Below are 15,895 nucleotides of genomic sequence, written 5' to 3'. Positions count from 1 at the left end.
CTGACACCTCTGATCTTGTGGCAGCCATACCTTGCTTCAACCCCACGGTTCCAGCATCCTCCACTACAGCACATCCTTCTCCTTGCTTCAGACAAACCAAGGTAAACTCTCTATGTTTTACATATTTTTCATTGTTGCTCTCCTTTATAAATGAATATGATTACATCCATTTGGCTTCTAAGTGTTACCTCTTCTAGGTTTCTCATGATCATGGCTGCTTAAAGGAGGGATCCATCAAAGGGATGGATCAGATCCCTCTACCACCAATAGCCAACATCAAAATTGAAGCATACCTCTATTGATTTTCATTTTATTTTTATGTTTTATGCTATTTCATAATTAAAAATATGCATTTCAATTAGTTTTATCATGCATTTTATTCATTTTACATGGCTTTACCAATATTTCATGGATTTTCATTTTTATGCAGAATCTAGTCATTATTTCATGCATGTATTCTTGGTCAAAAATCCCATAAAATTCATTTGTGAATCTCTCTGCTTGTCTGCGATTCTCTGTCAAAAACTTAGGTCCGTTCGGGTTATGGAACCCTCTCTAATAATTCAAATTCCAAACTGGGATTTTGCCCTTTTGGAAATTCTAGGTTTGGTTTTAGCAGACAAGAGCATTCGAGATCTCCCAGATGGATGATCCAAATCTTCTAAAAAAAATACAGTAGATCCCTATGAGAATCCCTAACCCGATGTGATGCTTCAATCTGTAGGCTGGATGTCAAAACTTTAAACAATGAAGTTATTACTCACTATTTGCTCTATCATTCCCCAAAATTTGAGAATTTTAGAAGCTTCCTAGGTATTTTTCTTGGAATTAAACTCTCTGTCTGTCAAATTTTAATGTCTGAGAATTACAGAGATCTAGATCTCTAATAATCCTCTGCTCTCTTCCAAACCATAGCTTGAATCCTAAAATTGTAAAAATAAAAAATTTTCTTTTGTTTGTCAAAGACATTCTCCCAAAGTCCAGTCATTTTTTTCACTGTTTACTATTTTTTCCATAATTTTTCCCGAAACCTGTCAGTCTGCCCTAAATCCTAGGTCACCCGATTCTGATCTGACTTTCCAGAGCTGTAAAGCTCCAACCATAGGTCAAAATCAGAATCTGTAAAAGGAAAAAATATTTTCCTAATTGTCCTCTATCACTCCATAAAATTTAGAAAATTTTTATGGTGGTTTAGTACCCAAAATTTAGTTTAGAGTTAGCATTTTAGTCAAAATCTTGATTTTTAGGATTTCTAGCTAATTTTTTATATTAAAAAAATATCAAAAAAATATATTTTCGAGTTCAATTCTGTTTTTAGGGTTAGTCTAGGTGTCCATGCCAAATTTGGTTCAAATCCAAGTTTATTTATCTTATGTGTTAATTTACTTTTAAATTCAGAGACAAAAATCAAGCAAAAATCAAGTTAAATTCAATAATTTGTGATAATTTTGCCATTTTAGGGTTTTTATCATGTGAATAATCATATAATATTAGGGTTAATTTCAATGTCATTAGCATTTCACATTTCCCATTTTTGCAAAATTTATTTCAGAAAACCCTTGTTTCAAAGTCATAGTCTTGTTATCACGGGCATTTTGGTCATTTTGACCTCAATTTTGAAATTCCAAACTTGAATTTTCCAAATTTTTATGCATATCATCATATTGCATCATTTCATGTTTAATTTTATTTCATTTGATTTTTAAATTTTTAAATTTTACAAAAATTCTTTTAGAAAACCTTGATTTCAAGGTCATCAGGGGTATTTTGGTCATTTTTACTCCAATTTTGAATTTCCAATTTTTTTTGAATTTTATTACTTATTTATCATGTTTGTATCACAGGGGGTATGAATTTGGATTTATATCTGATAATTTCCAATATTTTCTGATAAATCCAAATAAACCTACATTTATGTGCTAACATGTTTTCTAGTTTTGCAGGAATATCCAGGAAGACAACTTTTATTTTCTTTTATTTCAATTCAATATAATATCAGATGTAATAATTTGGAATAAGAGTTACTTTTCTGCATAAAATAGGATTGCATTGCATATAGCTTAATTTCTGCAAATTTCAATATCTGATGTATCATTCATGAATAATTTTTCAAATCCACTATGGTTGACACGAATATCACGTGCACAAGCTCTTAGGGAGTTCATAAACTCGGTGAGATTCGTATTTATGTCCATAGTCAGAATACGAAGAAAACCAAGATTTGTGATCTTCGTATTAGCCACATTCAACCTACACTCTTAGGCTAACTTAAAAAATACACTGCATTTCTCATAATCCTCCCAATTCCTCAAAGAATTCTCTTTCAAATTCATATTCATCTATTCAATTTGCATTATTTTCAAACTCATTTCTCAATTCCATTTCAAAGAAATCGATTTTCTCAAGATTTTCCAAGTCTTTCTCAGGATTTGATTTTCTCATAACTCTGAGTTTTCAAATGAGTTTCTGAGTATTTTTCAAGTTCAAATCATGATTTTCCAAGATTTCCACATTCTCAATTTTATTTTAAAACCCAAAAATCGATTTTCTCAAAAACTCTAAATTACTTCTGAAATTGATCTTCCTAGAATTCTCAAATCCTATTCAGAAATCAATTTTCTTAGAAAAAGCAATTACAATCTCAAAATTGATTTTCTCAAAGATCTGATTTTCCTGAGAATCCATTTTCCATTTCAAAAATCATTTTCCAAAGAACTTCATGATTTTCTCAGAATTCTCAAATCCATTTCCTCAGAAAAGCAATCCAAATCTCAAAATCGATTTTCTCAAAGTTCAAGTTTCCCTAAGAATTCATTTTCCAATACAAAATTCTAATTTCCAATAAAATCCAATGATTTTTCCCAAGAATTCTATTTTCAAGCACTTTTCCAGCCATTTTCCAAGTACATCTCAATTTTCCAAGGCAAACATCATATTTCTCAAATTTGCATCTTTTCAAAATTCTATAGCATATGCCTGATTCTCTGTGCATTCTAGGAAAATAGAGCAAAATTTAGATAATTTAACTTAGTCAAAGCACACAATTGATCCTTGGTTCAATTACCCCTGGTAAAGGCGCCAGGAACGGTAGAACCTCGTACCGACAGGCGGATCCCATTCCACAGAATTTTTCTGCAAATTTTCAAAACAGAGGCGAGTAATTTTCAAAACCATTTTTCAAAACTTTGGTCGAGTTTGACTCGCAGAATCATTTTCTCTCTCTCGTAGAGGGAGGGGGGGAAATTTTGTGATGATAACAAAATTACAAGAGTACCCTTTGGATATAATAAATATTACAATATATACATAAAAGAGAAAATGAAACATGGTTTCTAACAAGTTGGAGGAGTTGTTTGATGCAAGTGAAGCCATGAAAACCCATAACAACAAGGAACAATGCTCACCAAAATGTGGGCTTTAATAGCATAACACAATAGAAAGAAAAGAAAGGAAAAAAATCACACTCAATAATTTATGTCGTTCAGGTAAAAATTCCTACATCCATGAGCTCTCACTCACACACATTTTTGTGTGTTGTGGTTTCTTTAAAAAGCCTTTCAACAATTATATTCACTACAAGGATGAGGATTAATAGCAGCAACTCTTTTCTAGAAAAGTCTCGTCGATATTGATAAAGCAATAATGATAAGATTTTTGTCTCTGGTAATTGATAGGTAATAGCAAAGACATAAAATATCTCACCGTTATTACTCTAGTACGACCATGAATCTCACAGTTATTAGCTTATCAATAACAACGAGCAAGATATCCCTTGAAATGCCTTTTACCTTCACACATCTCACTGTAATAGGTTTCACTCTATAATGGTGATATTTATATCATTGTTACAGGGTTTCAACAACATTTATGTCGCCATTATAAAGTTTATAAATAACGACGAGATTACCTGGCCATTAGATATTGTCATTAAAATACTTTACGGCCATATTTAATGGCTAGAAGATCTTGTTGTTATAGATCAATAATGACGATAATTATGTCACCATTATATGGTTTTAATCTATAATGCCGACAATTATATGTACGTTATATAGTTTATAAAAGGGGCCTGATAGGCCCTTTTCATATTTTTCTTTCTCTTTGCGATCTCTCTCTAACCCTCCACCTGATGCCAGATTCTGGCCACCCTCATTTTTAGAGATAAGTTGGTTGAGAAAGGATGAAGTTAGGGATTAAGAAAAAGACATTGAAAACATAATGAGATATTGAGCCAAAACTGAAGGTAAACTCAAAATATGAACACACTAAAATATGCTAAAGTTAGAAATCGAGATTGTTCGCATAAGATATTTTTTTTTGCACCCATGGATACAATAGAGTGCATATAGTCCGAGCACTATTTGATCTTGGTCATAATTGAAAAAGATCCTTATTGGGTCAAAGTTTCCTTTTTTCTGTTGAGAAATTCCCAAAGGATGTGAGAAGTGGGAAGTAAAAAAACTCACGTTGAGGTTTGATTTAGATCATGTTGAGAGTGTGAAGATCTGTTAGATCTGAAATTAAACTTCAAATAAATTTAAAATAAGGGATTAACAAGGAGACGAGATTGAAGAACCAAGATATAGTCTGATGTGATCAGATCTAATTCAAGAAGGGACAAGATCTCAAATAAAAAAACATGAAAATAAAACAGAGAGGACTAAAAACAAGAAAATAAATATGATCTTATATTAGAAAATATGGTTGGATGCAAAAGAGATGGAGAATATAGTCTGACGTGACCAGTTTTGAAGAAAAGAAAGAAACAAGCAGGAGGAAACAAATTTGGTCTATCATGACGAGATTTATATCTGAAAAGAAATAAGAAGAGAAGAAAATTGACAAGTAGATATGAATATGAGAAGAAATAGGAAGAAAGAATCTAGTCTAAAATGACTAGGGACATATATGAGAAAAAATAAAGATAAAATCAAGACCCGAAAAGCCTTACCTTGACTTGCTTTGATACCATGTGAAAGGTGCACTTACCTTGACCTATGTGCCTTATCACATAAAGATTAGAAGAAAAAGAAAAAGGTGTTGGAGAAAAATTGGGGGTCGTATCTCCGGTTAGGATGCCTCTCTTTTAAATACATGGTATTAAGAATATATGTGAGAAATTATAAGAGTACCCTTTGGATATAATAAATATTACAACATATACATAAAAGAGAAAATGAAACACGATTTCTAACAACTTGGAGTTGTTTGATGCAAGTGAAGCCATGAAAAAACATGACAACAAAGAACAATGCTCACAAGAATGTGGGCTCTGATATCATAACACAATAGAAAGAAAAGAAAGGAAACAAAGCACACTCAATAATTTATGTGGTTCGGGTAAAAATCCCTATGTCCACGAGCTCTCACTCACACATTTTTATGTGTTGCGGTTTCCTTAAAAAGCCTTTCAATAGTTACATTTACTACAAGGATAAGGGTCAACAACAACTCTTTTTCAGACAAAATCTCATCGATATTGATAAAGCAATAACGACAAGATTTTTGTCCCCGCTAATTGATAGGTAATAGTAGAGAAATAAATATCTTGCTGTTATTACTTTAGTACGACCATGAATCTCGCCGTTATTAGCTTATTAATAACAATGAGCTAGATATCCCCCAAAATGCCTTTCCCCTTTCACTACAAGAAATCTATGGATTAGCGATGGATTAAATCCATCTTTAAACCATTGCAAAACCGTTGCTGAACAGTTTAGCGGCAGATTAACGATGGATAACTTTCATCACAATTTCCTAGTCGCTAATTAGCGATGGAACATATCTGTCGTTACTTCCGTTGCTAATTTATGATGGATTAGTGAATGCCATGATCCATCATGAGGTCATAGCTAATCTACAGAGATTTGATTTTGCGACAGATACATATCCGTTGCTAATTTCGTCGCTATTGTAGCAATGGATTATAATCCATCACAAAATATCAGCCAATTCAGTTTTGCAACAGATAAATATATGTACCTAACCCATCGCTAAATTGGAGGCCGATACTAATTAGCGACATATATTATCCATCGCTAATCTATCGCAAAAAAAAATATTTGAAATATAAATATCGAGAAAATTTTTCTTGTTATACAATTTATATATCCTGTATATAAAAAATAAAGTACACATAAAAAATACATATACAAAGTAGGTGAAACAAATTTAACACAAGTTACAAGGGGAAAAAAATTATTGATCCACTATAATCCTTGCCAAGTTTTAATTATTTACAAGTGAACATATACAAAGAGTTTTGTTTGAAACAACAAGAAGGTGCAACAAATTCAACACATAAATCTAATCATCGCCAAGATTTGGAGCATCACTCTCTTCATTGTCTCTTATTCTAATAAGAATTGGGTCCAGCCTTATTCAATTATTTCATTTTTGTAACCTGCCAGAATTGTCTACAACAACAACAACAACAACTACGCCTTTATCCCAAAACAATTGGGGTCGGCGATATGAACCAATAAAAAAATCATTTTGGGTCTTCCACATGAATCTTTCTCCTCCAATCATTTCTATCCAATGTGATGTCCTCGGTGAGGTTCAAAGCATTCATATCCTTTCCTATCATCTCCATCTGAGTCTTCCTAGGCCTACCTCGACCTCTTTTAACTAATATATTTTCCCATTTCTCCATCCTTCTAACTAGAGCATCATTAGACATTCGTTGAATATGTCCAAACCATCGTAAATGATTCTCTCTCAGCTTATTTTCAATGGGTGCAACGCCTACCTTCTTATGTATCTCCTCGTTCCGAATCTTATCTTTTATTGTATTTCCACACATCCATCTAAGCATACGCATCTCAGCTACACTCATTTTTTGAAAATGATATATCTTGACAGCCCAACATTCCGTACCATATAGTAAAGCGGGCCTAATAGTCATCCTATAAAACTTTCCCTTCAACCGCAATGGCATTCTACGATCGCACAACACTCTAGTTGTACTTTTCCATTTCATCCGCCCAACCTTTATCCTATGATTTACATCTCCATCAATTTCTCCATACTTCTGAATGATAGATCCCAAATATTTGAAACAATCATCCATCGGTATTTCTTGCTCACCAAGCTTCACTACACTCCCATCACTACTTTGTTGCTTACTAAACCAACATTCCATATATTTTGTCTTACTCTTGCTCAACTTAAAACCTCTTGCTTCCAATGTTTGTCTCCATAATTCTAACTTAGCATTAACCCCAGCTCTAGACTTATCAATCAAAACAATATCATCAGCAAACAACATACACCACGACACATTTTCTTGAATTGATCTTGTAAGCTCATCCATCACTATAGCAAATAGGAAAGGGCTTAAAGCAGATCCTTGATGTAACCCAACCGTTATAGGAAAAATGGTTGTCACCCCTCCACAAGTGCAGACATTGGTTATTGTTCCTTCATACATATCCTTAATTATACTAATGTACTTGAGAGAAACACTTTTCTTCATCATTGTCCACCAGAGAACGTCTCTAGGTACTCTATCGTATGCCTTCTCCAAATCAATAAAAATCATATGCAAATCTTTGTTCCTCTATCTATTTCTCTCAATAAGTTGTCTAAGAAGATGTATAGCTTCCATAGTTGATCTTCTGGACATAAAACCAAATTGATTCTCTGATATCATGACAACCTTCCTCAATCTAGACTCAATCACCCTCTCCCAAAGTTTTATAGTATGACTTAAGAGTTTTATACCATGATAGTTTGTGCAATCTTGTATATCACCCTTATTCTTATATACAGGCACCAACGCACTCTTCCTTCACTCATTAAGCATCTTATTTGTCCGTCAAATCTTGTTAAAAAGATTTGTCAACCACTCTAAACCTTTCTCTCTCAAGCATTTTCAAGCCTCGATAGGTATACTATCTGGGCCAACTGCCCTTCTTGATTTCATTTTCTTCAAAGCCTCTGCAATTTCTTTCTTTTGAATCTTGCGCATGAAATCACGATTCATCTCATGAAAAGGAATGGACAAGTCTCCAAGATCTTGATCATGACTTCCATTAAATAGCTTATCAAAATAATCTTTCTATCTCTCCTTAATCTCCTCATCTTTGACTAAAACCCTTTGTGTTTCATCTTTGATACATCTAACCATACCCAGATCCCTCGATTTCCTATTTCTCATTTTTGCAAGCCTATAAATATCCTTCTCGCCCTCTTTGGTATCCAACTTGTCATAAACCAACTTATATAGCTTATTCCTCGTGTTTCGAACTACTTTTTTAGCTTCCTTCTTTGCTATCATATACTTATCCAAATTCCCATTATCACGACTCTTACTTAGATTTCTATAACACTCTTTTAATCTTAATAGCTAATTTGACATCCTCATTCCACCATGATGTATCCTTACCTAGTGGTGCACCACCTTTAGACTCACCCAATACCTCCTTAGCCACCTTTCTCATGCCACTCGCTATCTTATTCCACATTGATTCTGAATCCTCCTTGAGACACCAATCAGCTTCCTTAACTACCTGCTCTACAAACATTCCTTGTTTAGCTCCTTTCAGTGCCCACCACTTAATTCTAGGATCTATAATATGTCTATCCCTTTTGCGGCATTGTCTAATTCTAAGATCTAAAATTAAGACTCTATGTTGTGTAGCTACACTTTCTCCCGGTATAACCTTACAATCGATGCAACAACCCCTATCTCTCTTTCTAAGTAGGAAAAAATTTGACTGACTCGTATTAACCCCACTTTTAAATGTTACTAGGTGAGACTCCCGCTTCCTAAACCAAGTGTTTGCTAAGATCATATCATAGGACAAACCAAAATCTAAAATCCTTTCTCCACTTTTGTTTCTTTCTCCTATACCATAGCCTTCATGGATACTCTCAAATCCATCTCTACTAATGCCTACATATCCATTAAGGTCACCACCGATGAAAAGCTTTTCTCCATAAAATATCCCTTGTACTACTCCATCTAAATCTTTCCAAAATTGATGCTTAATGGAATCATCTAAACCTACTTGAGGTGCATAAACACTAATAATATTTATAATATCCGTACCTAATACTAATTTAATAAGTAAAATCCTATCACCCTTCCTACGAACCTCAACTACATTATCTATAAACTCATGACTCATAACAATCCCTACTCTATTCCTATTTCTATTTATTCCTGTATACCAAATCTTATATCCCCAAGGTTCTATCACTTTTGCCTTCTCACCTACCCGCCAAAATTGTCTGACTTTTTAAAAACCCAATTATATCTCTTGTGCTATCTGTATTTCAAAAACAAAATTGGTCAAAATTTTATATTTTCAAAGTTGGAGATTTTGAGACGTTACAATGCAAGTGTATGAGAATATGAATTATTTCAGCCGAGCATTGTAAATTTGTGGGAATGACTTGCAAATTGAATAAAGTTTGTCACTTATAATAGCTCTATAACTTTCTTTGAGTTTAATTGCATTATGAATTGTCAATCTAGTTGTTTCTTTCTCTTCTAAACCATGCATACAACAATGCAATTGCTATGCAACAAAGGTTCAAATATTTAGGTTATGGCATCAATGCTACCTATACCTTTTTTAAAAACATGAAAAAGAAGTTAGATCAACACATATTAAATTTCTGAATGCAATTTTTTATCCTATCACATCACTTTATTCTCTTTTGTCTTAATTCTTGTTTGTCATTGATTATTTGCTTGCTTTTTGGGCCTTTTGTCTCAATTTAAGAATGTTGAATCTCTTTGTCATAAAAAAAAAATTAGAAACTAATTTTCAGTTTTTTATTTACAGGTTTATAGCCTATGATGGCAAGTTTCATGTCTCATTGTTATAGGAGAGATCCCTATCTCATTATATCTTATACCAGAAACTTAATTACCCCTTGTATAGCCTATAACAGTGAGTACAAATCTCATCATTATGGGCTATAACAACGAGAATAGTAACTTGTTGTTATAACCTATATGTAGCCTATAACGATGATCCAGGTATCTCGCTGATCCAAGTATCTCGTTATTATATCCTATGTTGTTAAAACAACCTCATTGTTAAAGATTACCACACTGCAGTTCCTGCAAGATTCTTCGTTGTTGTTGGTTCATCCTTTAACGACGAGCTACAAATATAGTCGTTATTACTCAACAAAGGCCATTTCTTTTCGATGACTTTTTGGCAAGAATTCTCGCTTTTATAGGTATAGAATGGTGAGAATGAGGGTAATAATGATGAGATATATTTTCGCTACTGACCTATATCTTTGTATTGATTTTTTATATGATAATATTTTTTCATATTTATTGAATTTTGGCTCAAAACTATTCTAAAGTTTTTTCTATATTTTTCCTATTTCTCTAAGTTTGTGGGTTTGTAGTCTTTTCTATAAGTTTAGTCTCATATTGAAAGTTGTAGAAACTTTTATTATCCTTATATGGAGGGGTCATGCCTTAAATGGCAAGGCCCTCAAGAGCATTAGATCTTGGGCTTGTGCATCCCTTTATTCTTGGATCTTGAATCATGATCATGATCTTGACCTTAGACTTTGAATGAGTTTGGGTTTGGTCTTTGACTTATCTTTTTAGTACTTGAGACAAATTTAATCTTCAAGTCTAAAATCGACTTTGACCAGCTCATTAATGGACTTTAACTTTGCATTGATTTCTATTTGAATCTTTCTAGATCTTATCTGAATCCATTTGGACCCTGCCCAATGTTTTTGCTTAGGGCTTTAATGATCTTAACTGCCCATTAGCAGCCCTTTGCCTTGATTGTTGACTTTTGACTCGATCTTTAATGTAGTTGACCTTGCTAGGGTCATTTTACACCCTATTTTGGTGCTCTTTTTGGGCCAACCATCTGGGCACTTATGGCTGGCCATTTGGCCAGCCTAGGCCCATTATGGTTGACTGTTTGGACCAATTAAAGACCCCTTTATGGACTTTGTGGGGGGGCTGGGGCTAGGGTCTATATAACCCCCAACCCTCTCCCATTAATCTCATCACAGTCTTTCATGTCTTCTCTCTCTCACAAGTGCTCTCTCTCTCTCTCCTCTCCACAAGCTCTGCTCTCTCTCTCTCTTTTAGTTTTAGAGGTTCGAGTTCGGATCCATTTTAAAATCTAGATCTGATAGTTGTTCAAATCTATTACTAAGATCTAGATCCAGTTTCTATTCAAATACAGATCCAATTGCTATCTAGATCTAGTTATTGTTTGAAATCCATACCCATATCTGAACTCAGGAACTGTACCCAATTCGAGCCTAGATTTTCTTATCATAGTCAAAAGGTTGTTCATGGTGGTCCGTGTTGAGGTTATCGGTCTCACCCAGTGCAAGACGTTGACCAATTTTCATGAGTAGGTGAAAGGTCGGTTGTATCCTGGAAGCATAATTGCATGCATCGAGGACTTGATCCTAAGTGGGGCAACTATCGCTTGAAAGATAGTGCATGTATACACGTGCCTTTGAGCATACCTAGTTCAAGCTCAGTTCCTTGACCCACTAAATTAAAGTAATATTTCCAACAATATTTACATTTCAAAAAATTATCAGCCGGACCTTTTAATTTAGGAGTTATCTTTGGCAATTTCATCTGCTCATATCCTCTAGACTCATCTTTAACGCTCACTCTCCCTGTTTGTCACCATTATGATTGAATTCATTTGAATCTTCAATTTTGATTTTGAATATACTAGAAGACACGAATCTAGTTCCTGCATCAATCTTAACACCACAAGAAGTTTGGCAATTGGCATCCTTCTAAAAATAAATTCATTATTAAAAAAAATCTGATAATGGACTATTGCTGTTATGTTGTTGCTGTTACTTTGAAGTTGGTATCAGTAATAGAAACAAGAAGAAGAAAAATATTTATTAAAAATAATAGTTAGGTATGTGGTGACATCAAGCATGTGAATGAATAAATAGCAAACAAGTACAACGTGACATGTTCATGATTAAAAGAAGAAAGAGAAAAGGACTTGGCGTACCTTATATAAGAGGTTCATTTTCTTATTGATTAATATTTTTCTCCTTTCCTTATCGAATTGTTTTTTATTTTTTCTATGCTTTCCATGGGAATCCTTGTTCTCCACGATGTAAATATGCAAAATTTTCCCTTGTATTTGTCCTTTAAGAACAACAGATCTACATACTTTCAATTCAATTGCACACTTTTTCTTTTTTCTTTTTTAATTTCAATCTTAGTAGTGTTTCTTTTTCTTTATGATTTTTGGATTGTCAAGATTTCCTTGATTAGGATTAGGTTATTTCTTGATGTGCTCACAAAATCCAGAAAACCAAATAGCTGTAGGGAATTTAAAGATCCTGGAAATTGGGGAGTTTTAGTTTTACACAAGTTATGCCTGATGTCATGCAAGAATATTTTGGCAGTCAGCCTAGCTGTGAAATTCTTTTAAGACCAATCATAAGATTAGTCAAGGCTTTCCTTACAGGGGTTTTCACACCTGAAACTTCTAATTTTAGCTTCCTTGCTCTAAAAAAAGTCCTGTAAGATCCAAAACATTTCTCAAATGTGAACCCCTACACCCTCTAATTACTAAAATGGCATACTCAGTGGCATTTAAATCGAGGCCTAGGAGGAAGGTTGCAACTAAGACCACTGACATTTAGTCGACTACTTATGACACAAAGAATATGAAACTATTTCTTAAATAAAAATTAATTCTTGATTATCTAAGTGGAGAGTTTATAGTGTCAACAAGGAGTAACTGGTTGAAGGCCCAGAAATTGTTTTAATCATGGTCTCTTTTCCTGAAGTAAAAGAAGAAAAAAACAGCGTATCTAGCCCCATAAAATGATTAAAACAAGTGATTTTGTCACAGTAACACTGGTAGCTAGGCGTTGACAATATGAATACATGTAAGAAAAGTGATGTTAACAAGAGATAACCTCTTTCGAAGTTAAATGATTATTGATTAGATGTCTTCTTCACGGTTCCATCTCCTCTAGGAGTAAGCTAGCTAACTAGTTTTTAAATCAGCTTTCATTTTCCGAGCTTGCTATGAGTATTTCAAGAAAGATCATATGAACTCATTATTCTTTTCACGTGAGCAAGCCTTTTAAGTTAAACCCCCCATGTTATTTACCTGCTTTATATTGCCTTGCCGTGATGAGGTCAGACAAGACACACTACCTGAGGGCAAGATCTTCCATATTTAGCTGCTCCGGACTAGCTAAAGCGCAACAAGATTGAGAATCATATTTGCATAAATGGGCATGATCTACTTTGGCTACATATTTACTCAATTTCAGCTCTACTCAATAATGGTCTTTCCCCATTTGGGTTGCCTCTAGTTTGTCCCCATACCCTCAAGATATGAAGTAGATTTAGAAAAAGATTTTTACCCCTTTGAAACTTGTGTTATTTAATCCACTCAATTATGCACCTCCAGTTGGAGTTCTATTTCTTCCAAAGCGACACACAGAAATGGCAAATGTGACAGTTTCAGGAGGGTGACCCTAAATGGAAATTTGGATTTTAGGGTTAGGGTTTTGATGGGCAATGCTGCTATCTCATTATTAGGTCAGAAGTGCTACAAAATGGATGGATGGTTCAATCAAGGACCATCCATTTAAGAAGTTCATCATCTGATGGCTTAGAGTGTACCCATGGACCGAACCACCAAGGCATGGTTGAATGGGTCTGCAGATGATCGCCCGTGGGGTTCACTCAGTGGAGCGTTTTCATGGCCACCAAGGTCGTATCCTTGCAGTTTTTGTAGGAGGGAGTTTAGGTCAGCACAGGCACTTGGGGGTCACATGAACGTGCATAGGAGGGATAGGGCAAGGCTGAGAGAGTCCCTTTCTCCTGGTGATGGTGATGACTTTCTTCTTCAAGATGCCCCTCAAGCTTGCCCAGCTGGTCTCCCAAACCCTAGTCTGAAACCCATCTCAATCTCTTCAACTTCACTGCTTGTGGCTTCTACTACTACAATACCAACTACTGGGACTACTCTTGGTACCCCATTAACATGCAAGTTTCCTTCCATCCCAGCTTCTTTGTCTTCTTCTTCTTCTCCTGCTTTGTCTTCTTATCTTGGTTTAGAAGGGGTGAGGAGGCTGTCCAACATGCAGAAAATGGAAGAGAACAATGAAGGAGAGGAAAGAGAAGGGCTCATCATGAGCAGCAGAAGGCTGCAGGATTATGATGAAACGCTTCCATTGTTTATGAGCCAAGTGAGTGGCAGTGGTGTTGGGAGCTTGAAGAATGGGCACTTGGAGGATGGTATAGACTTGGAGCTAAGGCTAGGTTACGGCTCTGACATGAGCAAGAATGTCGGTTCAGTTTAGCTTTTTAAAGCAGACTCTTATACCTTCTTGAGATCTTACTGGATATTCCCGATGATGATTATTATGGTGATATATGTTTTGCATCGCAGAAATGCTTTAATTTATTGTCAGTCAAACTTGGAGATTACACATTGTACTCTCTCTCTCTCTCTGTGTGTGTGTGTGTGAAAGTGTGTTTCATAGCCATTAATTTTATGTGATACTTTATTGTGGAGATCAGCACCATACTGCTGATTATAGTAACCAAAAGAACCACAGATGCACCAGCAGCTGAATTGAGAGACCATGATAAGATCTTTGAAACATACAGCTTCCACAATCCAATAGTCATGGATGCAATGATAGCTACTTTCACACGAGAAGGCCACCAATCGTACACTCAATATCTGCGGTACCAACAACATAGGCACTCTCCGTACATCAAGCTAAGCATGCATTGATCAAGGCCAAAATTAAAAACCATGCTGCACTGATGCAATTCATTGGTCTCCCAATATTGGCAGGAAAATGCAAAATAACACCAACCATGTGTTCCGATTTGGGAATATATATGCATCATTTAACTTTCTTGCAAACTCTTTCATCATGGTACACACCAGTTTTGAGGTGGTGAACAACTTGAGTCTCCATTTTTTCTTTCATTAGTCCTTCAAATAAAAAAGGATCTCCTTTCATTATTCTTCTTAATTTTGTGAGGAAATGAGGAAAATTTTATTAAAACAGCATACAAAGGGAAAAAGAGTTTACCACAGCAGGCCCAGGATCGAATTCCGGTGCTGCATGGGGGCTGTCGTGGCTTTATCACGGTTGGGGCACGTATGGCTCAGTGATCGTGTCCTTAACCCGCAGCTTTACCTTTACCTTTCAGGGAGGCAGGCCCATTAAGTGACCCAGCTCTCGGTGAGGGTTTTCCTTCATCATCAACAGGGAAACAGAGATGGTTATTAAAAGAAAACCTAGACTGAATCGAATATATTAGAAGGATCCCAAACTTTTGAGGCTAACCCAAACCAAATCTGATAATTGCCATTTGTTTACATAATACAATCCAATCATATTTTTCAAGCCTCATCCCTTTTTCTTGATTTACCTTTTCTCTTCAATATGATGATGCACTAATGTTGTTACAAACAAAGCAACACACACAATAGAAAGAGATTACAAACAAAGCAACCGCTTCTGTGGCTATCCTGATCAATGGTAAAATGGGCAATCAACTCGCTGTTGGTCGTGGACACCGTCAAGGCTGCCCACTATCCCCGCTCTTATTGTCCTTCAGGAAGGCAGCCAGCGAGGGATTTATCCATCCGATCGAGTTTCATGGCTACAATTTCTCCATGGTACAATATGCGGACGACTTATCCATTTTTGGCACGCCGCTCTGCAACAGATTGCAAGAATAGCTTTTACTCTCAAAGCTTTTGCAGCGGTTTCTGATCTTCATATTAACGACAAAAAGTATGAGGTTTTCACATTTAATGTTGATTTCCATACGAAACTTGCAGCTGAATTGTTTTTCGGCTACAAAAGTGGGTCACTGCCCACCAAGTACATTGGTCTCCCATTGCACAACAAACACCTA

At 35.2% G+C, this 15,895-nt stretch overlaps 1 protein-coding gene across 1 annotated transcript; it reads left to right on the top strand.

Moving 5' to 3' along the window:
* The first annotated feature begins 13,632 nt into the window (after nucleotides 1–13,632).
* LOC149813361 (uncharacterized) lies at nucleotides 13,633–14,313 on the top strand. Its single transcript, XM_089991111.1, has one exon. It carries the CDS (start codon nucleotides 13,633–13,635, stop codon nucleotides 14,311–14,313), a length of 681 nt encoding a protein of 226 aa, XP_089847237.1.
* Nucleotides 14,314–15,895: the final 1,582 nt, after the last annotated feature.

Source organism: Nuphar pumila, chromosome 16 (genome assembly GCF_984573655.1).
Source record: "Nuphar pumila chromosome 16, dmNupPumi1.hap1.1, whole genome shotgun sequence".
Lineage (NCBI taxonomy): Eukaryota > Viridiplantae > Streptophyta > Magnoliopsida > Nymphaeales > Nymphaeaceae > Nuphar > Nuphar pumila.
The sequence above is the reverse complement of the archived record's forward strand: the minus strand, read 5'-3'. Positions and strand labels throughout refer to the sequence as shown.

What these genes read in the sequence shown, in the direction of transcription:
- LOC149813361 (XM_089991111.1), top strand. Translation starts at nt 13,633, where the DNA reads ATGGACCGAACCACCAAGGCATGGTTGAATGGGTCTGCAGATGATCGC.